The sequence below is a fragment of the Nipponia nippon genome, unplaced genomic scaffold (assembly GCF_047370975.1).
Source record: "Nipponia nippon isolate SJK-2023a ecotype South Korea unplaced genomic scaffold, ASM4737097v1 scaffold_8, whole genome shotgun sequence".
Taxonomy (NCBI): domain Eukaryota; kingdom Metazoa; phylum Chordata; class Aves; order Pelecaniformes; family Threskiornithidae; genus Nipponia; species Nipponia nippon.
The window spans coordinates 23616355-23640122 of NW_028262402.1; the positions used below are offsets into that span (position 1 = coordinate 23616355).

At 40.2% G+C, this 23768-nt stretch overlaps 1 protein-coding gene across 12 annotated transcripts in view; it reads left to right on the forward strand.

The window, feature by feature from the left end:
- Positions 1-9611, forward strand: part of RAD23B (RAD23 nucleotide excision repair protein B) — a 42460-nt gene extending 32849 nt beyond the window's left edge. For all 12 annotated transcript variants that reach the window (XM_087741219.1, XM_087741228.1, XM_087741218.1 and 9 more), the window contains 4 exons: positions 4478-4601; positions 5762-5889; positions 6299-6475; positions 8341-9611. In XM_087741219.1, the coding sequence (XP_087597345.1) occupies positions 4478-4601; positions 5762-5889; positions 6299-6475; positions 8341-8454 (543 nt within the window). In that variant the 3' untranslated portion in view covers positions 8455-9611. The remainder of the gene's footprint in view (positions 1-4477; positions 4602-5761; positions 5890-6298; positions 6476-8340) is intronic.
- Positions 9612-23768: the final 14157 nt, after the last annotated feature.

Genomic DNA, 23768 nt, shown 5'->3' on the forward strand with positions numbered 1-23768 from the left:
TGATAAATATAATTTGAAGGGTGAAACAAACTTCATTGGTGTGAGAGGAAATAGAAGAGTAGCTTCACTTTAATGGAAATCTCCTGAGTTGTTTTAGGGGCTTTTTGGATTACTTCTCATTGTATACCTTAATCTGACAGTTGAATTGTAACCACCAGAGAATCTGCCTGGGAGCTTGTTGCTTAATCAGTATTCCTGGTGTGTTTAGTTTTCACTCTAGCATACCATTTTTTCCCTTATGTGGTTTTTCCTTGTTCCAAATCTGAACTTTATTAAAATCTTGAAGCCAGGTATCTTGAACCAGTCCTTGCAAAATACATGCAGATTGAATTTCTGATAGATTGATAAGAAAACTGGCATATTTACCTCCGGTTACAAAACTTTCCTTTTGTTAATGAAGTTTTTCTTCAGTAGTTACAACTACAAGTCATGGCCATGCTTGCTACTTATATTAATGATCCCAAGACTTTGTAACCTGCGGTTTTTAAATAGACCACAAATGTTTTGGGTACAGAAATATAAAAAGTTCAGTTCTCATCTCCTATTAGGCCAACAAAAAGTGACGAATATTGTCTTGCCCTAAGGGCGAATGCGGTAGCTCCCATCTGTCTGCTCTAAGTCTGGAATCTCAAACGTTTTGTTTTTCATGCCTTAAAAATGTTGATTTTACTGTTCATTTAGTCTGTACATATGCCATAAATCCGGTGCCTCCTTTAAGTGTTGGGCTTGCTGTGCGTGTGCCAGTGTGGCACGTACAATGTACATGTACAATGTGCAGTGCTTGTGTACTCAGTCGGGTATTTCCCTGCTCTAGCTTATTTCTGTTCAGGAATGGAGCATCCCTACGACGGAGTTCAACACACGGCATGTCTGCCAAATAGACCTGACTGGTCTGAGCAGTTCGTTTCTACTCCTTCAGTAGGTCCTGTGTTTGAAATGGGTCCTTCTGTTATATAAGCTGGTCCCTTTCTGTTTCATGTTATCCTTTACTGAGAATATCTTTTCTTTGTTCTTCTTCCTGCTGGAAAAGGGAGCAGGGAGGAACAGTCTTGCTCTTAGAGACCATATTAGCTGGCAGACTTGTATTGTCCTAGAAGAATTGTGTTGCTGCAAATGGTCTTTCTAACTGTCCTTGGTTTGCTGCTGTCTAAATATGTTCCTTACCATCCTTCTGCATCAAAAAAGCTTCTCTTTAGTTAATACTCGTTCACTGATGACACTGTTCTTTGACCCTCTACTTTAGTTGCCTCCAAACCATTGTCAGTGTCATCTTTTATATAATCTGCAGGGTAGGGTTAAGGTGTTGAGAGCTGTGAGTGTACCACTGTCCTGGTTTAAAGAATCAGTACACTGAAGTAAAGAGTTGGAAAGAAAATGTCAGGAGAATATCTATGCTTAAAGCATAGCTGTTACTTAAATGAGTCCTGAAGATTCCACTTGTTGTCCATGGTTCAGATGACAAGCTGTTCAGTTTTCATGGCTTCATGACTGAGGATCTAAATGTAATTATAGGTCCTTGAGCTGTGGTCATGGTCAGAGGTCTCAATTCCAAAAGATTCTGTTTGTTTTTCTATGCCCCAGACTCATCTTTGGAGGCATTTAGATTCAGATCTCTTTTTGACCCAAGGATTTCTAACCCTTAATTAGGAAGGAGTTCTGTCTTTTCTCCAACAACCAGACCATTGGTTGCAGCCTCTTTGAAGGGAATGAGACATGGACTCCGCATATGAGTTCAGGCGAAGACAAGCGAAGACCCTTTGTTTTTACAATCTATCCCTTTTATAACATGATCTAGTGTTCACGAGCAAGCAAAACTTATTTCATTGGTTACTGTCTTACGTCCACGCGTCTCTTCAGTGTTACTTATTGGTTCTTCAAGTTGGTGCACGCGAATTCCTCTTTCAGGGATGTATCCAATCTCATCCTTATTTTTCTGCCTCTAAGTTTCACAAACTTGTTTGTAACAAGCCTCAAGGCCACAGCTGCATTCCTGCGAACCTGTAACAAGCCTCAAGGGCACAGCTGTATCTCGTCAAAGTAAAACACAATCTCATTTATTCCCACACCTCTTAGTTTGGAAATTTTTAGGAAACATTTCTTTACCGCGAGGGTAGTCAAACACTGAACAGGCTTCCGAAAGAGGTGGTTGATGCCCTATGACTGTCAGTGTTTGAGGCATTTGAACAACGCCCTTAATAACATGCTTTTAACTTCTGGTCAGCCCTGGAGTGGTCAGGCAGTTGGACTATATGATCGTTGTAGGTCCCTTCCAACTGGAACTGTTCTGTTCTAGATGTGTACATTCCTTGGGCTGGGCCTGATGTGATTGTTACCCTGTGGAGAACAGTGTCAGCTAAAAACTGCTCTGGTGCTCAGTTAAACAGTAAACAATTGTTTAATCCACCATAAGGCAAAAATGGCCTTTTTGCTGTCCAAGCAATGTTTACATTCAAAATTAATGGTATGTGAATTGGTATCAAGCTTTATTCTGTTGGATAGCTGTGTGAACAAGGTGCATACACCTCACTAGTCTCTTCTAATTATAGTTGTACACAGTCTCGGTTATTTGGAGACTGATATTTCAGGGTTGTATTTAAGAGTTAAAATGATGTTCAAGATGACAAGCCATCTCTAAGTAAACTTGGTTGGACTAGTTTCCATACGGCTTCCATTCAAGAGCAAACTTAAGGTTTAAACAAGCATATGCTGTTTCATCAGGGCAGAGATTTCAGTGACAACATATGCCTGTGAACAGGTGAAATCAACCAGTAATTTCATAAGATCAACCCAAGTTCCTACATTATACTTAGATTCCCAGAAATGGCTGATTTGATGGGAAAAGGTATCCAACCAGTGCTCTGTAAGGCACTGATAAGAGAGAGTTACCTCAGAATTATGTCATGAATGGAATTTTCCTTGACAAGCCGTATAATGGTAATGGAGCGCGTGACCGGGAAAACTCGCATTTATTCCTCTGAGTGGCTTAAACGTGGACTTGATGATTAGGTGATTTATACCTTGATATGCTTATCTCACAGGTAAGGCAAACTTTTGCCTGGAGCACTGTCCAGTTCTCCCTTTCTAGATGTGGCCTTTATATTAGCTGTGTATTTGTCCTTTTTGTTCAGCTATAGTAATAAACGTATCATGTGAAGAACATGTTATAGCAGGACTTTTAATCTACATTACTACCAGTGATTTCTATGGTAGGTTTGCCAAACCTCTTTATTGTCTGGTTACACTGAAGTTCTGTGATGATTTCCACCCACCCTGTTCCTTATGTTTTTTGGTTCCCAAACTGAAGGGTGCCTTCTTCATTTGAGGCAGGTGAAATAGGTTCAGTTATACTAGTGCTGCTGCCTTCTCAGACTTATCTGGATTGAATATGCTGGAAGACTGTAGAAGAATGGAATTTTTTGATGCCCTGGAAAATGAGGGTTGTGAGATAGAGGATCTTGCATAGTCTTGCCCCTTTGGGGCTGGGTTTAACATAGCTCCCCCCACCGTTTCCTTGTGTATATCAGGAGGTTTACTGCTTTGTGGAGTCTGCCTCTTTTGGGTTCCCTTGCCAGCACTGGCAGGGCTTGTAGTCATATAGGAGTCTTTCTTGGTGTCTGTCCCGTGCCAGGCTGCCTAAGTTTCTAGGCTTCAGGGAGGAGGATGGAAAGGACAGATTTGGTGCAGGAGTTCAGTGACAGTGGGGAAAGCATGGTTAGGGTGGGAATTTTCAAGGATTCCCATGCAGGAGAAAGGTAATAGAGTAAGGTCTGTCTCGGTTGTATAACCCACATTTTAATTTACTATAATTGCTCTTTTTGAGATTTGTCAGTTCCATCCCCCTGAGCAATTAGTTCCTATGTAAAGTTGCCTGCACATGGAAAATAAACAAAATGCACATTAACTGGTTTTTTTTAACTGCTAAAATTTGATAACATACAGGCCTTTTCACACTTAAGATACAGTAAATGACAGTTGTCACACTGTTGCGTTGAGGGAAGGGGTCCAAGGAGCCATGTTCTTATATCTCTTCTTAATTTCTTGCCAGATTGTACGGCATCTATAATCTCACTGTTAGGACTGTGTACTACAGTTCTGTTACTGTAATGTAACTTTATTTTCATAACACTACAACATATTGTAACAGTACATTTAGTTTAACTTTTTCACTCATATCAAATATCTTAGAATAGGATTCAAAGCAAGTATTTGTTTATCGAGTAAAATATATTTTAAACTGATGCAGTGCATGCTTTACTACCTCGCTATACAAACCCCATATTTTTCTTGTAAAAAAGAAAAATTATCTTTTCACAGTATTCTCTTCCAGTTGTAAATGCATACCTATCAGAGCATCTTGCTTTGTATTTGCAGTGAAAGCATTAGTGTTTTTTCCTTTGTTCTGAAAACTAAATAATACATGCAGTAAAACAAGTATCTTTTAGCATTCTGTAGGTAATTATGTGAACTGTGGCTTTAGGGTATACCCGGAGAAAATCAGGCTGTGGCTGAACCCCCTCAAGCAGCAAGCACTGGTGCCTCTCAGTCTTCAGCAGTGGCAGCAGCAGTAGCAACTATACCTACGACTACTAGTTCATTAGGAGGTAAGAAAGGTTATATTTGAGAGGATGTGGTAAACACACACACTTAAGCATTCTCTGCTTCAGTGAATTTCAAGTTCCTGGTGCTTGTGAGCTGATCAAAATGAATTGGATGAGAGCTGTAACATGGAAATTCCAAGTGTGGTACTTGCTTGGAACAAATGGCTTGTTGTATGTGGATATATCTGGAATAAAGCATGACGTTTCTAAAAATGCTGTGAGCTTGCACAATTCCTTTGATTTGGTATTCTGGATTTAAATGTAATGCCACAAATGTGGAGGGGGTTGTGTTTTCTCTCACTTAAACGCTGGCTTCCTACTTCTGTGGCTAACTGTGCACTGTTGACTGTGGCTATACTAATGCATTTACTGCTTGGAAGTTGGAATATCAAGGGAGAAACCTGCAATAAGGCTGTGAGGTGTAGCACCTGGGAGACCTATCAATGACCTAGGACTCCTCACTCAGCAGTGCAGCACATGGACAGAGAGGTTGGTGCCTTCTGAAAAGAACTCTGTCTAAAAGGGAAATAAATAAATGAAAGGAGCATAATCAAGGAGTAGGAAAGGTCTGTCTAAGGCTGTGGCAGAGATGGTGTTCAAGATGTAAGCCTTGACAGAGGACGGAGTGTTAAACTTACAGGCAGTAGTGACAGGCACACATGACATCATCCATAAAGAGAGAATGGGGGGAATGGGATATTTCAGAGCGCGTCAGACACTGCTGCGTTCAAGGCGGTACCTAACAGTATAGGATATATGGGAAGGCAAGACTCGCTTGAGAAGGACAGAACTGAGGTATTGCAGGAGTCAGAGAACTCTGTTGTAGGCATAGAGACAAGACAGTAGGCTGGGTACATGTCTCTGAATGATGTTACTGAGAGATGAGACATAAAGAGAAAAGTGCTGGAGATCAAGGACCGAAGGCTGTTGGATCTTGAGAGAAGGCTGGGTGAAAAGAAAATGCATTGTTTAACCTTAGTATAAAGAATTCTTCCTTAAAGCTAGGGTAAGTTAGTGTGAGGAAGCAAGCTCTTCTGTTCTTCAACGAGGGGTGCATTGTCCACTTTCATGTCCTGTTTCTGTCTACAGTTATAGTGTAGGTTTGTATTTTATTAAGAATCTTGGTAACTTTTTAAAAAACATGTTAACTTATTGATTTTCAGGACATCCACTTGAGTTTTTACGAAATCAGCCTCAGTTCCAGCAGATGAGACAAATTATTCAGCAAAATCCTTCTCTGTTACCGGCACTGCTGCAGCAGATTGGACGGGAGAACCCTCAACTACTGCAGGTGAATCTTAAACCAACAAAATAATGCTGCTAATTTTCATCTAGCTTTACAAGAAAGGGATATGTTGCTGTTAACTGGGATAGTGTGTTAATAGTAGTTACAACATTCTGTTGTTGGCTTTTCGGCAGTTGTTGCTGTACAGAACATATTTTCTATGATGTTAGAAATCAGTCTGAGTCTCTTTATAAGAGGTGCAAAGGGTATCAGGAAGAGGGCAGGGTCACTGCAATTGAACTGAAACATGAAATTGCATTTCTTATGGTTAGATTTTAATAATTTTTCTCTATGCACTTTTTACACATTCTTTTGACTACTTAATTCACTGAAGATAAATATTCTTAGTTGCCTGTTGGCAGGCTTAAACACGCTTTATTTCAATATATTTCTTTTATTCTCCCATGCATCACAGCAAATAAGCCAACACCAGGAACATTTTATTCATATGTTGAATGAGCCAGTTCTAGAGTCCCGCCAAGGTTTAAGTGGCAGTGATGATGGTGCCAGCACTGGAGGAGTAGCAGAAGCTGGAAATGGTCATATGAACTACATTCAAGTAACACCTCAGGAAAAAGAAGCTATAGAAAGGGTGAGCCTTTCTTCTTTGAAATGTTGCTTGGTTGTTGTTGTAGGGTGTTGACTCTGGTGCATGCTTAAGACACGCATTAACTTAAACTTTGTTTCTGCTCAGTAGTTCTGCATCATTTTTGATATTTTATATTTGATATTTCATGGCTGTTGTAGTCTTGTTTCACATCACATCTCTTCTTGCTTTATAGCAATTGAGTCGAAAATGTCTTGAATCTGTCCTACTGAGAAGGTGCAGAGCCCCTTTTAAGGGATCAGAGGCTGCCTGTTATAATTAATGATTGAATAGGTTTCCCTCAGGAATGGGAACTCAGGCGGTAATTCCTCTTTCAAAAGCCTCAGACGGTACAGTTCTAGATCATGCTGTGACAGGTTTCCAGGTACAAAGGTGTGTCTGCATGAGCACTCTTTGCAAAGTACTTGGATACTAAGAGCTCTCATAGTTAAGTAGATCAGTTGAAGTCACTACTTAACCCAGTTATTTGTCTATCCATGAGAATTAGTTAATTATAGCTTTCTAAAAATACAGGTTAACATGTCTATAAAAATATACTTGGGGGCAGTATATTGCATTCATAAATACTGTGTGTAACACTGACTAAATATGGATTTGCATAGATGGCAATGCCTCAGAGATTTTTCTTAGAACAAATTGCAAAGACTTATGTCATACTGTGGTAGTGTTTTTGTATACCAAAGACAGTGTTTTTCAACTGGCAAAGCAAAAGGTTATGTAGGAATCATCAGCAAAGAACAATTTTAATATAGGTGTCAATTCTCTAGATCTCCAGGAAATTGACAATTAATAAAATTAGTCTAATAAAACTGTTTGTCCATGTACTTCTTCACAGATCATTCTCTCTAGTCTGCTGCATTTGCTTTTAAAACCATTTTATGCAGGAGAGCATTACCTCTACAAGCTGTTCCAAAACCCAACAGAGACCTGCATGCTTCTTGCCCTTTCCATGAAAGACACACCTCAGAATTCAGGTGTCTTAGTATTACATCTGACACACTCATGCTGCTTGTAAGCATGAAATTAAATCTAAGAATGGTTGATAAGGGATAATAGGACATGGTTTCTCACAGAGATTTGATCTGCCCTGTATGTAAAATGCCGTGCAGGTGCTGTAAGGATTTTAAGAAAATCTCCAAATGGTTGTATGTACTTGCCTTTGGCTAAAACAAAGATTGGTTTGCTGAATGCCTTTAAGTGCAGCCTAAACCCATTTCCCTTGGCACAGTAATAAGCTCTTCTCTAGTATTCTCATCCCCTGTTGTCGCTGTGTCCCAGACATTAATTATTTCTTTGACTTCTGGAAGACAGATTGCTCTCAACTTCTCATGTTTGCAATGTGTAGTCAATTTTTTAAAAAGTTAAAGTCCAGTTGGAACAATTGAAAGTATGGCTTAATGTGATGTGTTGGGCTAGTTATTAGTGATCACAGGCTGGGGAGAGCTTTGTTTCCGGACAACTTTTATTAAAAATCCTGAGCTTTGTATAATTAATAGTTTAAAATGGGCACTGTTGAAGTTTTTTTCTGCAGCAGTGCAATGTGCCATTACTTCCAGACATTGCTGTGACCCAAGTCTGGTTTACTGACTTACTGTGGCAGCAAAAGAAAAGTGACATGTTTTATTTTGCTTCATTAGACTCATTCAAATCACTTTTTCAAGTGAAAATTCTGTTTACTAAAGACAGAGGCAACACCTTCTTCTTCTTCGCTCACTAAAGGCTGTATTGAGCTAGGCAGCAATGTTTGTTTCAAGAAGGCAGTAATTGCTTAAGTGGCATCTCAAGATACTAGACATACAAAGAAGCTTTATATACAAAATGAACTTTCTAAATGTGTTTCTTTTCTTCAGTTAAAGGCATTAGGATTTCCTGAAGGACTTGTGATACAGGCATATTTTGCTTGTGAGAAGAATGAAAACTTGGCTGCCAACTTTCTTCTACAACAGAACTTTGATGAAGACTGAGAGACGTTTTTTTATTTCACACCTCACACCAGTGCATTACACTAACTTTGTTCACTGGATTGTCTGGGATATTTGGGCTTATATTCATAATGCTTGGTGTATGGTATATGGGGAGGGAGGGAGAAGAGAATACAGGAAACAAAGCAAAGACAGCAGCAAGTATGTCTGCTTTAAATCAGCAGATGCAGAAAACCACACAGTGTAAAATAATATACAACCAAAAATCAGCTTCTGCAGAGAATTAGTTCCTTCTATAAACTGTAGATTAACTTTTTCTAGGTTTTCACTCTTACTGTACTAGTTCCAGAAATGTAGTGTAATGCCCTGCTTCATGTTCCTTTCTACTTAGTATCAGTATTGGAAGTAGCCTGTGCTACCTAGATTCTACAGTCTGTATTTCATGGCAACACTGGATAGCAGCTTTGTGAAATCTAAAAGATCTGAGCAAATGTAAACATGAATGCCAAAATATGGGTAGTTATTTTGCTTTTTCAGATGTGTTAAAGTAATGCAAGAAGCACAGTATTTTGTTTAATGCTGGATTAAAACGAGGTTGGCTTTTTTTTTTTTTCCAAATGAAAACCATTTCAGTTAAAAGTGTCTTGATCATTGAGAAACACCACCTCCTCCTTTGTCCCCTCAAATGATCTGAGAAGCTATATACATACAGGTAAAATTATTATCCTGTCGACATCTTTTCTTTTTGGGAAAAATAATAGATATCTAATTACTGTTCACTTCAATGTTATGTTGCAGTAAAAGTTTTAAAAGCAATAGATTGCATGTTTGGTTTTGTTATATGCGCTCTTGTGAATTGAATATTCTTCTGCCAGCAAACAAAATGCAAGCTTCATTTTTGCCTGCTACAATAAGACTTTATCAAATCAAATTTCACCTTCCTACCTTTGTTGAACCAGCTTTTACAATACAGCTGTAAGCATCTGAAGATACTGACATTCTGCTGCTCTTGAGTAGGTTGTAATGATAAAGCTATTGCTGTTCAGTAAGGACTTTTTTGGATTTATTCACTTTATGAGGAAGAAAAGTTCATAACTTGAGATACCAAGCAAACAATCAAGTTGTTCCAACCCAGAAGAATCTGCACGCATACCTTTCTATTGAAAATAAGCTCTGGTTAGAGAGTTTTGAATCTTCTTGGTACCTACTTGTAACTTATTTTGTTCAGTCATCATAAAATGTAACAGTCTTCCTTTTAATATACATTGACTTTTAGAGACAATTTCACCTGTCATTGCAATGCTAGCAATGAAAACAAATTCTAATTTAATCTAAAGCTACTATGTGCAACATTTCCTGAACACAGCTTGGGGATATTTTGAGTTTTCACTGTTGTATTCCAGTTACCTGGATTACAAATTTATCTCTACAGTAACCAAGAAAATAATATTGATGGTACAGCACTGAGCTGTTGTACCACTAATGATATTAACAATTTAGTGGTACAACTAAAAAATTATTTTCTGCTTAGGTTGTGTGTCAGTGGATTAACTACTTAACTACTACTTAAGCTCGAAGTACAAGTCAAGTGTCTTGAGAAAAGAGAGAGAGAAAGACTGAAATGTTTGTATTTTGTTTCTTTATTGGTTGGCTGTAGTCTGTTAAATAATTATCTGCACAAAATAGTGAAATGTATGTAAAGCATTTTACTTTTGCTTTCTATCCTTAGACTTCTGTGATGTTTTTCCAGATAGCGTGTATTTTAATTATTTGGATTTCATTATTCTAAAATTTCATACATGTATAATGTCTAAGTCGTCAGTAGCACAACCGAAATCTATCAGTAAGGAGGTATGGTATTGCTAAATAGAAAATAAGTGTTTCATAATACTTTCATTTTAGAAAAGTTAACATTAGTACCCGAGTCAGCCAGTAGACTTCAGCTAAATAGGATTCTCAGTATATTTATGGACTGGAAGAGATAGATTTTGATGTAACGCTCTGCAGGCAAAAAGGGGCTATTTGTTATCTGCAAAAGGACAAGCTGCCAGGTACTTGAAAAATGCCAAATTGATACAAGGACTTCTTGAGTGTACTTCACTACATAGCTAATATCTAATTAAGACAAAAGCTTTTAGTTTGTGGGAGTCTTCTGTACTGATCAAACCACTATCAGAAATAACCACTCCTTCTCTGGGAGGATGGCGAGTAAAGCAAGAATGTCTGTGGGTGTTTCAGTCTACTCCCTCCAATTTTGATTCTGAAATGTTTACTTATTATAAATGTATTTGAATTAAAGACTGTCAAGCTTGGTCTTCATAAAAAAGCTAGTAGCTTTGGTCATTTGTAACTTTGTATGCTGAGTGACTGAGGGGCTTATAGCTGCTGTGGTTGAAGCCTTACCAGTAATTCTGTTCCCATTTTTCAGCAGTGGAATGGTGTTCGTGTGACTTCTGATGAACAACAGGTGTCTGACCTTATATCCTAGCAAAAACTGTTATCTGTTCAATAGTGGGATACTTGCCAGGGAGAATCGTGTTTCTCTGTAGTTACTGCCAAAAGGGAAGACTCTATGAAACTCATGTGGTGTTGAGAAGGTAAGCGTGACCTGAACAAGTTGCGTAAGTCTCCTAGGTATGGTGTGCGTCGTTTTCAAGTACTACCAGGAGCTGTCTGCACAGAGTGCTTTTCAGCTTGTTTGTTGCAGATCTCTTAGGGATTTGAGGAGCAGTCTCCTCAGGGCTCTCTGAACAGTAGCTAAGAAAATAAAGTATTTCTTCCTAAGTTTTGGTACTGGAGTCCTTACCTTTGTTGTAAGACTTCTGAGTATCTGCTTAGTGAAAAGCTATTCATGATGCACTTTTAATTGGGATTAAAAAAATTACTCTGAAGTCATATTAATTCTATAGTTGTCTATTCTTATGTCCTCTATACAAGCTGCATTTTAATGCTATGGTGCTTTAACCTTGTCCAGAATCTTCTTACGAATCTAGCTAAACCCCAAGAGATTGGATTGATGATATGCTTTATTCTTACCACACTAAGAGAACTTTTTACGAATGTGAGATAATTGCTCATTAAGTCAAACTGTGGCTCTCATTTTGAAGTGTTGGATTGAGCTTTACTTCAAGAATACACATGAATGAATGAAACTGGGAGGTACAAAGCCAAGTCTTCAAATAATGTAAGTGGATCTGTCACCTGCGGTTTCATGGGATATTTCAGTTGGTTTTACAGAGATTTGGAAGCAGGCACGTTAATGCTTACATTTTTTTGCTGATTAGTTTCAAGCCCAGCTCTGTCTGTGCACAAAACTAACCTAGAGTTTCTGCACTTGAAAATACTAAATATTCAATGGAAGCAATGAGGTGGGAGTGATGAGAGAACATCTTTGTCAGTAACATTTTTAGTTCTTCTTCCCTGCCTGGTTTGGGATGCCAACAAAGTGTTCAACACACTATCTTTTGAAAGACACTATTTTGAAACTACAGCTATGTGGTTATGAAGCCACAAATTATAAAATTTTGTGACTTCACTAAACTATCCAGAAAAGTAGGCTTATTCCACCTGTGATGAAATGTTGTACAGGAATAATTTAATTATTAAATTGCCACAAAATAAATGACTGATCAGCAGTGCTGATGGTTGGAATTTATGGCTGCAGGCTGTAGCTGATACTGCTGACTTCTAATTGTAAGTGCCAGTGCTGTATTTATATATTTCCTCATAGAATATATGACCTGCGAGGAAAAAAAGGACATTAACCTTCTTGGTTCTTGGTAGCACTCAGCTTCTTTCCTCTTTCCTGAAAGTGAGAAATACTTATTGGCTAGGCAAGAAAAATAAATATTAATAACACACAATTTAACTCCAGTTCTAATCGAAGCACATTTTATGAAGACACTAGCATCTGTGGCATTTCCTGTGCCTCGGCTGCTGCTCAAAATCAGTGGCAAACTGACATTCCTAAAACACTGAACCTCAGTCTGCCGTGAACAGGAGTGATGATTTTGCTCACATGCAGGATAGCAGAATGGAGAGCTGTTATTGCTGAGTGCATGGCATGACTATCTGTAGGAGAGGCATGCAAATAGCATTTAATAGTGGCTTTGTCGACTGCTGCTAGCAATGAGGGTAGCCTTGTGTTCTGAATTCAGTTCAGAATTCACTTTGCTTCAGAGTTGTTGGACAGGATCTGTTGCTTTGCAAGCTTATTAAAGACTCAGCTTTGTCACTTGTGAATTGTATCTCCTATACTGCTTAAAGGGAAGGCCAGTTGAAAGCTAAGAATGCAAATAAGGAGAACTGAGCAGCTCACTGATGAAGTGAAGTGATAAGACCTTAGCCTTTTTTTGGGAAGAGTCACATTACTTGAGTATACTGATGCAAAGTGAGACTGAAGTTGGAGTCATGCATTTGGTACACTGTATCTGGTGTTCATGCTGTCAGGTGGCAGAGAGAAAGTGGTGTTTTTAATGAGAGAGAAATACCCTGTTGGAAGCTTAGTGTGGCAAGAAAAAGAGGTTTGACTAATAGGGCTTCTTCTAGTGCATAGGCAGAATTCTGCCATCTTCTGTGTATTTAGATTTTGGAATTGAAGACACTGATGCTGCAGTTTCTTTCCATTGCTGCGCTGCTGGAGTTCGTGGTGTCTTTAGAATGCTGTATTATGCCTTAATAAGCTTTAACGTGCCCTAATAATACCTTTCGAATGCCTTAGATATAAGTGATTAAGCCTGTGCTTACATAAATAGGTGCCATAGTGGTAAGATGCTGTTTGCGTGATTGTGGTTTTTAGGTGGAGAAACTGCAAGCTTGTCATCATATTACTCATTCTAGCTGAAAAAATTCTCTCTACTTGGTTGTCACATCATCTTCATAGCCTACGTGGAACAATTAGTGTATTTTAAAAGTGTCTGGAAGATTATTTTTGTCCCTCTTCTTATGTAGCTTCTCCTTGGGAGTTTTGCTTTATGGTGAGAAGAAAACAAGTAATTGAGAATGCTGAGACAAATGAAACAAAGTTTTCTATACGCTTACCTTTTACTAGATTCTGCTGACCTCCAGTCTTGTGTGTTTGTAGACACTGCAGTGCCCTGAAATGGCTGCCATTTTTTTCTTTAGTAGAAACAGTAGCAGGGTCATCATTATGAAGTGGCCTTTATCAGATGGAGGTATAGGTTGCTGAGTTTTAATCCTGCTCTCCACCTCTGACCTCAGCCACAGTGTTGCTTGTCTTCATGTTAACACTCAGATTTTGTAATTGTGGATTGAACTACACTTGGGAGATGAAAATGAAGAATGAACAGTTCAGCTGTCAAATTAAATTAACAGCTACAGAGGTGTAGATAGAGGTCACACAAAGCTGACCAGGCTTCTTGTATGGCTGCATTACAGGGTAACTGTGAGAAGAGGGTAGAAAGGGACAAAGTGATTAATTTTGCACTTGGGGCAAGGGAAGGTAAAATGTTTGCCAGGTTACTATAGCAGTCTGTGAATCTCTGCTGGGACTGTAGAGTTTAAGTCCTAGGTTAGAGGTCTAACAACATGCAAATGAGGTGGCTAGAGGGTAGATGCCAGAAGAAACCTCTCTGTTGTTTATGTGAGGGTTTTTATAGATGTGTGAAAGTATATGCAGCTTGCAGTGTCAGGGTTGGACTTAAGTTGTTATTTCTACTCAAAATTGCATCACTTTTGTCATGCTAACTGAGTGTAACCTCATGATGCCAGAATGTGCGCTACTTCTTGATGGTGTCTGTTATCCCAAATCTGAATATGTAACTCTGAGAGCAAATAAAACTTTGGAGATCCTGAGTGTAGAGGTGGGAAGTAGTCATTTGAGTTTTTCTGAGAGAATAGGCTAGGGTTTGATCCTGTGCTTGATCAGAGTACAGGCTTTTTGGCAGATCTGAGCAGCTTAAATAGTGTAAAGGACTAACAATTAACACTCAGAAAAAGTAGTGATTACAAAGGAGGTGGGATGAGTGTTTTGGAAATATTTGCCATTCTGGGACTTTTTAGAAAGCTAACTTCAGTAACTGAAACTCTGATTTACATCCTCTGTTCTAAGATCCTCTGAGAAGTTTTTTCTAACTTTTCAGCTTTAAATGATCTGGAAGGAAACTTTCCATGCTTGGTGTCTGCCTGTGACTGTCTCTTTTTTTTTTTTTTTTTTATGTTTCAGATAAAAAACAATTCTGCTGTTTTGGAAAATAATATTGTGGGTAAGGGGAATGCATTATTTTTTCAAATTTAAAATTTGTTTCACTGAGCAGAGATACTAGATATCTAGATGTTCTTGGATGTGGTCTCTTTTTTCCCACCTCTGGGCTTGGGGCCAGGGAGAGGAAAAATTGTGAGGGCTGAGTTTTTTCTTTGGCTTCCAATGTTCAGGGCCTAGGCAGAGCTTCTGTGATGCAAGAAGTCTGGAAGTCTTTGCGGTATCCATCATTTCCATGTCAACAAATTTGAGAGCTTGTATGTAGCAAGTTAATGTTTCTAGTCTGTCCATAAACAATTATCTGACCTGTTCTGAATATGCTGATTTTACCATTTATGCACAGACCACTTGTTCGTTGTAGGTATGGGAAGGTGGCTGTTCTTGACTGCTTTGAGAAGGTAGATCACTTGAAGTCTTGTAGGCTTGAAGTTTGGACAGGACCAGTGGAAAGGAAGAGAGCACAGGGAATCAGGCTTTGGTTAAAAGAGGCAGAGTTTTTGAGCCACTTGGACTGAAAACAAACAAAAGCAAATGAGACTATATTGTGCTGCTACAATAACTTTCATTTGCAAGTGTGTTAAACTTGAGCTCTCCATTGATGGTATTTTTATTAATTTCATTTTTTCCTCACTTTTTTCTCCTTGCTTATGTATTATTTTGAGATGTTCTGTTTCTGTTTGGCAGCAATTTGTGGGCCTGTTTGCAGATACTGTGCAGATCACAGGTTATGAATCACCAAGCTATGGCACATTCAACTCTGGAAATGAGTCCTGAGAATCTGGACCATCACCTGTCCTCTGATGTCAGCAGATATCTGTGAAGGCTACTAACAAAGTTTCTGTCATCTTGTTCTCATTGCTATTCTGCTTGAAGGATAATATCCTATAACAGTTATAAGCTGCTTCTTTAAATGGAGTGGAAAGGGTGTGTGGTTTTGACCACCATCTGTGAACCACGAAGGGATGAAATTTGAATCGGTGTTTCATATGGGCAACCTTAACTTTATGGTCAGGATGGCAGATGGATGTGCTGTTCACACAGGATCATTTTAGATTTCAGGATCATTTGTGTCTAAGCTTATTTGAATAATGGAGGACATTGTTCGTAATATAATGAAGTAAGATTCAAGTCAAATGTTGGAACAGGTTGCCCGTAGCGGTTTTGCTGTCTCCACCTTTGGAGGTTTTCAAGTCCAGACTGGTTGAAGCCCTGAGCATTCTGGTATGATCCTGTGGCTGACCCTGTTTTGAGCAGGAGGTTGGGCCACGGATCTCCCAAGGTCCCTGACTGATCCAGTGTCTCAAATTTAAGTACTTTTGTCATGCAACCTTGCCATTCTGGTGGGGACATAACTTCTGTGAAGGCTTGTCCTCAGTTTCCATATCCTGTCCTTTCTTTTGTTCGTTTTTTTTTGTTTGTTTGTTTGTTTTTTTAAGTGTAGAGGCTGACTAAAGAGCATTTGAATACTCAATTCTGCCACCTTCATCCCGTGTCTCTTCATATTTTAAGCAGACCTGTAGAAATTAACAAAGCAAGCTTGGCTGACACCGTTAGTTCTTTAAAAATTAATCAGTGATGTCAACACAAGTTAGATAAGGCTTAAATTTCTTTTTTTCTTAGGTTCTGATGTGTGAGGAAAACAAGTTGCAGAATCAGGTAGAGTTAGTCGACGATTCTTATCTGATGATGTGTGACATGACCATAAATTGAAAAAAAAAAAGGATTTTTTAATGGCATATAATATAAATGCCCTATGCATCTCTGTATTATTTACTGTAAAATTGTCTGGCCTCCTTTACCTGGTATGGAAACAACTGCCTATTTGTTTATTTCAAAAACACTGCTTCTACAATGGGCTTACTTTCCCATCTCTCCTCTTCCAGCTAAAAGCATCTATTAGTGTTTGTGAAAAATCTTTTCAAGAGGCAAAAGCCCTCCCAAAAAGCTTAATTGTGTGGTGTTTTCTTTAAACAGATCATGCAGATGTGTAAGAACATGAATCTTCTAAAAGTGTAGACTAAAGTAATTTTAGAAAATGTTATGAGAAAGCCGTTACTGTTTTCAGATCAGCCATACAGCCCAACGATCTTGTTCACCCTGTCTGCGTTGGGAAGAAATGAGTAGAATAAACCATAAACTTCATACAGATTTCAGTGACCTAGACTCCCAGGCTTGCCTCGAGGAGAAAACCAGTTGAGTCCCTTGGGTGAGTTGTCAGATGATGGGAGAAACAGCATAGCGGAGTCCCTGTAGGCTGTAACAGGGTATGCTTTAAAATTATGTGCCAAGATTGTTCTGTTGGAGGAAACAGGGTAATCTTCACAGTGTGCCAGTGTGTTGCGTTTTCAGACCATTCTGGTGACCGTGGAAGAAAGATGGACAAGCTAGTGCTTGCTGTTCTTGTTTTCTGCTCTGGGTGGATGTCCTGCTAGATGTCCCTTCCTTTGATATTCTCTGACCGTGGAACTGCCATGATGGATTGCCAAGATGGGTTCATTTACTCTGTTGGGATATCTTTAAGTTCAGCTAGTAACATTGATGATTAAGGGGGAAGTTAGCACAGTGGCATTTCTAAACAGAATTAATTTTCTTTGCCAACAAGTTATTTCTTTGGGTGGAAGTTGGGAAGAGGTGGAAATCTGTCCTACTTGTAACAGCTGGTACTCAAAATTTAGAAACAAAACCAGTCTTTCTTCACTTACATTGTGCAGTGAGTACTTCTGTCACATCTTCTCAGGTTTTTATGCTTTGGAGCTTGCACATTCCAGCTGTCTACAATGAAAAATGAGGCTCTAGTTATCCTGAATCAGTCTGTCAATCCACGAGGTGTAAAACGGCATGTTTATCAGGACTTTTAGGAGCCAGAAGGTCAAAGCTCCCTTTAATCCATGAAAGGATTAACGCATTTGCTTCTTGGGAGATACTTGCTAAAGTGTCTCCTGATCCTTTAAGGTTGAACTGCTTTGGTCTCCATGCCGCTAAAGCACTTTGTTAAATGAAAAATGACAATATGAAAAGGAATGGCCATGTGGAAGCTTCTCGGAGGATTTGTCACCTGATAATCTCTGAACAATTAAGAGCAGATGGGGTTGGGAGGAGGAGTTCCCGTTCTGGAATGACAGGGCAGGAGACAGCACCAAATGAGGAGCTGTAACTGCCTGCTGTTTCACTTCAAAGGACCCTCTCGTTATCAGTCCTGAAGTTACCAGCACCTTTCTAGCTGTGAGAAAACGCAGGGATGGAAGAAAGCATTTGCTTCTAAGTGTCTTGACAAATGAACGAACTGAACTTTCCGCAGTGGATGTGGAAAGAAGCATTCAGGCTAAGAGGGTACTCCACTGTGTTCCTGAAGGAAAGTCTGCATTTTCAGTGCCTGCCTGCCTGGCCTCTGTCCAAATTCGAGCCTGAGTAGACTGAGAAGGAGGCAGTAACTGAAGGAAACAAGCCACCCACTGGACGGGTGCTCAGTACAAACAGAAGAGCCATCTGCTGACCAGACAGTATCCTATTGTACAGCATTTTCTGACAGAAAACAGAGTGATACTGCTGCTGTTTGTGTGAGAACAATGTACTTGGTGCTGTGAAGGACTCCAGATACACTCTGACAGTATAGGAATAAATCTTTCACACCATTAGGTTACTCCTTGATTCCAGTCTGAGAGCCTGAAAATAGTCTTATCTGCTTTTTAGACTTTTATATGCTATAAAGCAGTGGCTTGTTTGCATGGTGCCTGTTTTCTGTACATCTCTTTGACTATATTAGCAAATTAAAAAACTTGTAACTGCTTTCCTTTTTTCCACCTGTTCTGGACCCAATTTTGGAGATTGCCTTTGAGACAATCACACTGACAATACATGGAGACTCTGTGGTGACTTGAAGGTGTAACTGATGTAATGAGGGAAGAAGGAAGTTTTTCTTAACCTCCCAGTCCAAAATAACCCTGGTGCCCCCCAGATCACCTCTCTTTTGCGTCTTGGTCTTGCCTTATGAAAAAGATGGTGGCACCTAAATAAAAATGGAAGCGTGATTTACATTAGTTGGCCCGAGGCTGTATTGCACTACAGTGTATAGTAAAGGATCCTGTTAAGTTACATCTCCTCTTGTCCCTGCAAGTCTCCTGTAATCATTGTGGAAATCTTGCTCACATGAGGAACAAGCTGATCCATAGGTGTTCTTGCTTATGGCAGTTGTCAACCTGAGAGGGGATTGCCTGTGTGATACTAAGCGAGGTGGGGCTCTGTATGAGGCACTTGAGTTACACCTCAGTTTGAGTGTAAGTTTGAGTTGCATGGTTCATACAAAGTGGAGGGCTTGCAGTGCCCAAATGAGCTCAGCCTTCATGGGGATTTTGGTGAGAGTTTGGTTTCTTCAGAAAGACTTCAGCTCTCTGGAAAACTTTTTTGAAAGTGGATATTTTTGTTAACTTTTCCAGGTCTGCCATTAACTCCTCTGCAGGTTTTGGCAGCATCCCACAAAAGCAGGATGTTACAAATATTCCAGTCTTCTTCACAATGGCATGCTGGCTGCTCTGTGAGTTTCAGAGGACACTGATTTTTTTTCCAGACCCTTTGCAGAACAGGAGGAACTGAAACAAAGGCTGTGAGGTTCCCTCTTGGAAATTCCACTTCTCTTGGAGGCCTCTTTCCAAAGCCAGAGTGCTGTAAGAAAGGCTAAGAGTAAAGAATGATCAGACACTGGGTAGGGTGCACAGGGCTGACAAACAGAGCCATTAATTTTCTTTTTGCAATACAGCAGCAATGGATATTGCAAGGGCCAGAGCATCTGCTGATGTGAATTATCATAGTTTTACGCATTGGGGGATTCATATCTCTTCATCGCAGCTGGGAATGTGTCACTGAGAGAGAGTTTAGTGATTTACATCATCAACATTGAGGGAGACAAGAAGGCAACACTGAAAAAAACAATCTGCTTAGGTCGATATATGGGGCATTAAAGGCCTACTTTAAAACAAAATAGAAGAAGCCTATACTTTGTAGTTAATTTGGAAATGGGGTTCTAGTCACTGTTCATACAAGTAGTGTGATTTTGTGGGCGGGTGGTCTGGTTAAATATGAGGCTTTTTGTTTGTAATTACTAGCTTTACAGATTAAATAATATTAAGAAAGTGCAAATTAGTGCCCTGCTCTTGCAAATGCTCAAGTATTCATATAAGTAGGTCATTAGACTTCAAAGGGGTTACTCACATGAGCAAAATGAAATGCAGAACTGTTCTGTTTTCATTCTCTTCTAGGTTGGTGTCTCCTAGTGTAACTTTTGGTGCTTCATTCTGAAAACCAGACTAAGGTCCTCTGGAAATTGCTAGTGTAATCTCATTACCTGCTAATAAACAGCTCTCTTATTTTTCTCCCGCCCCCCCCCCCCGCCCCCCCAGTAGATTACTTTGCTGTGCATTGCTTCCTGGGTATTAATGAAAGGCTGAAATTAACTTCTGGCTGGTGATGCTCTTGCCAGAACATGCAGTCTGGTCAGTCATCAGTCAGAGATATGACGGATGTATTACTCATCTCATTCCAGGATGGCTGACTTCTATATGCGTAGGGGACATTCCCGGTCCTGGGCAGGTGTCTGAAGAAGGCCAGTCTAACACAGCCAAGTTTGCAAGAGGCAGCGTGTCTCACTGCTGCTGAATTTGATAGGGATCTGCCTTCTCTCTGGCTCTGCTGTTTTCCTCACAGTGATACTCCAGTCCAGTTGCATGGGCCTGGGGCAGGCGAGTGGAAGGAGGAGAGGTCAATAAAATTGTCCCGTGGGCTGACAGCTAACCAAACCTGTCTAACACTCCCGCTTGTTTGTACAGCATATTTACTGGTGCATTTTATATTCAGAAGACTCAAGTGACTTGGTTTACAGATACGGCTCTGAGAGTAGGCACATGTGACCCAACCAAGGGGCATTATAGCTTGGCTAATTCAGCCTAATTAGTCCTGAATTCCAAATGCAGTAGATTCCACCAAAGTTGTGAGATGGGTGTTGCTTCCATTACTTCCCACTGAAGTTTTGTATGTAACTTTGTATGCTCCGTTGGGGGTGTAGCGTTTTGCTTTTTAACCAGATTAGAAATCCTGTTCTTGCCCCCTCCATCTGCAGTGAACCCTCTCTATGTCTGATTCTGACACTTCCCAGGCCTGTCTGCAGGTTTCCATCCATGCCTCTTGCTTCACAAAGGTAAACACAAACAAGTCCTTCATCTGACTTCCATTAAAGTCGATGAGAGTCTTTCCTCTCACTTCAATGGCAGTCGGAATGAGTCTTTAATCTTTCCTTCCTAGAAACTGGTTGGTCCAGTCCTGTTTTGTTGTTCTTGTTCTGGCCTTTGTCCCCGTCATGTCTGAGCACTTCAGTCGGCAGTAGATTACTCTGTCTTGTTGTGGTGCTCTTACTCTCTGTTGCGTGATGAGGCTGGGGAATAATAGTGTCTCCAATATTCTGGATGTCCCCATCTTTAACTGAGGATAAGTGGCAAAGATGAAAGGCTGCATTTTCAAGATGTGAATGACAGTCTAGTGTGATTTTTCAAAGGTATTTAGAAGCTTCAGAAACCACCACTTTGTTCCTGTTTCTTTAAGCCCATAACTATCCTGAAAAGACCCAGCATTAAATAGCTTGAAAAAGGTCTGGGGAAAGTCTGTTGCAGAGGAGGCTTGAAGAGGCATCAGTTCCACATCTGCTTCTGAATGCTCGTCTTCTGAAATACAACTCTTAGCCTTGGGCTTCACCCTGCACTGGCTCTACAGGCAAAATGTCAGCAGCAAACACCTGAAAGGAACCCTGTATGGACAAGCCTCTCTTCTGCAGTACGTGATGGTGGCTGTGGCCATGTTTAAGCGTTTGAGGGCTTCTCTCCCTTTCCTTAGTTACCAGTTTTCATTTCAGGGAGCTGGTTGCATGATTTAACAGAAGTCTGAACAGACTAATGTTTGCAAGGCTCAAACCTCACAGAGTTAAGACCGTTACATGAGTATGAGTAAGCTTTCAGAGATAAAGAGAAGCCCAGTGACTTGTTCCTTTCCTATAGCAATGATACAGGAAACATAGGGATGTGACAGATGAGAGATCTGCAAAACACTCATTCTAAATCCTGCTGCCTGTTGACATAAAACAGCTCAACCCTCCAGCTCTCAGCTTACGTAGAAGATTTTGCCTGGTTTATGGCTGCTCTGAGGTGCTTAGATATGCACGCTATAGCAATTAGTTATGCTAGCAATTAGTTGTACCTCCAAAAATTGAGTCCCTCATTAAAGCCTGGCCCAAGATGTGAAGACCTAGGATTTCACCTGGAATCTTTGAAGTCTCTGAATGTTGAAAGTCTAATAGTAATAATAATAATTATATATAAACACATTAACATTTCCTGAGTGTGTCACAACCACATGAAGGACAGACTAAAGCGTGTTGGTAAGAATGCAAGAAGCAGCAGAACAAAAGTTTGAAGATACTGTGACTGCATATCTTCATAATGAACATCACTGCTTTAATAGAAAATGTGTCCCTTTGACCAGATTTTCTTCTCAGTCACACTGGTACATGTTCAGGGCACTTTGTAGCATAACTGAGTCACTAAAAGAGAAGGACCGGTGTTTTCTGAGGTGAGCATGTGACTGGTCAGCTAATGGTAGCCATCATATGGAAGTGTTGCTGAATGAGTGCTTGAAAGGTTCATGGAAGTATATCCTTGCTACCTTGACTGACAGGTAGGAGGAGATCATTAGAATAATCTCTGGAGTATGGCAATGACCAAGCTTTGCTCCAGAAACTGCTGTGTTAGGGAAGAGACTGAAGCTGTAAAAAATAGGAACTGCCATCGTTGGTTAAGGAACGTTCACGGCCCATAGGCTCAAGAATATTGTGAGCCAACAGACAGTATAAATGGTGGGAACCCTGCTATTCGAAAGACCTTGTCCAGTTGACGGTAGACAGCTATTTCTTCCTGAGCCTTAATAAAGCCATCTGCAAAAGATATTATGTCCTTTGTCAAACGATACAAATGTGGCACTGTATGGAAAGAGAAAGTTTTGAGCCTTCCCAAAGGAAACCCTTCTAAGCTACCAATCAGACATCACAAGGACTACTAGCTGGCTAATTTACTGTTTTAATAGCCCTCCAAGATGGGGGCAATATCGTTGCTATACAGAGATGAGACCAAAATGACACTCACAACCTGTGGGAAGCAGCAGTGGCGTGATTTCTTTTCCATGTGCCTCTTGTTTGTTGGATTTGATGGACGGGGGGGGTAGAGGGGAGGGAAGGGAGAATAGGGCCTTAATGCTAGATAACGAAGTCTTTTCAGAAGGAACATCAGATCAGAAAAGAGTTTTCATCCGACAAGGCTCTTTTTCCTCCCACGAAAGCTGAGAAGCTGAGGGAACGAAGCACGCATGTGAATGTAGTCTTAATTGCTCTCTCCTGTGGCCTGTGCACAGAGGAGGGCAGGATTCACACGTACTTCAGGTGCTGCAGTTGGGCGCTGAGGGCAGGAGCAGAGCACCACTCTGCTCCCTGGAGCTGGGATTTAGGATTCAGCCCTTACATGAACCTCCCTAGTGAGGCAGGTTTGGCTGTCCTCCCCTTCTCAGAGCTGTTGTCATGTGTGAAATGAAACATCTCCATGCACTGCTGGACTCGCAGCCCGCGGCTGTAGCCTGTACGAGGTAACGAGCAAGACTCCTTTAGATGCATCAGTGGAGTTTGAAGCTAATTTGAGCATACTGGTGAATACACAGCATTCAAGGAGCTGTTGGGTTTAGAAGGTAGGCTATTGGTTCAGTGCAGGGGAAATATCAATGCTTACCTTTCGGTACATTTTGGTGTAAGTCCTTCACCTTCTTAGCACACAGACTGATGTTGTCGTGTTTCCAAGCCTGGGGTGAATGCTTTTTAAGTGAAAGCTGTGTTACTTTAATTTTGTTGCATGGATGAGGTAAAATTCTCAAATGAATGAACAGTCCTGTGCTTATTGCCCAATGGCTGTTAAGGTCTCAAAATAATTACAAAAGCATGTAGTGCTGAGTAGAAGATGAAATCTGTGAGTTGTTTGGGTTCCAGAGCTGAATGGGTGAAACATTTCCAGGTGGCCTGAGATTTCTTTCCAATAGCCTGTGCAATGTAGGGGGTCAG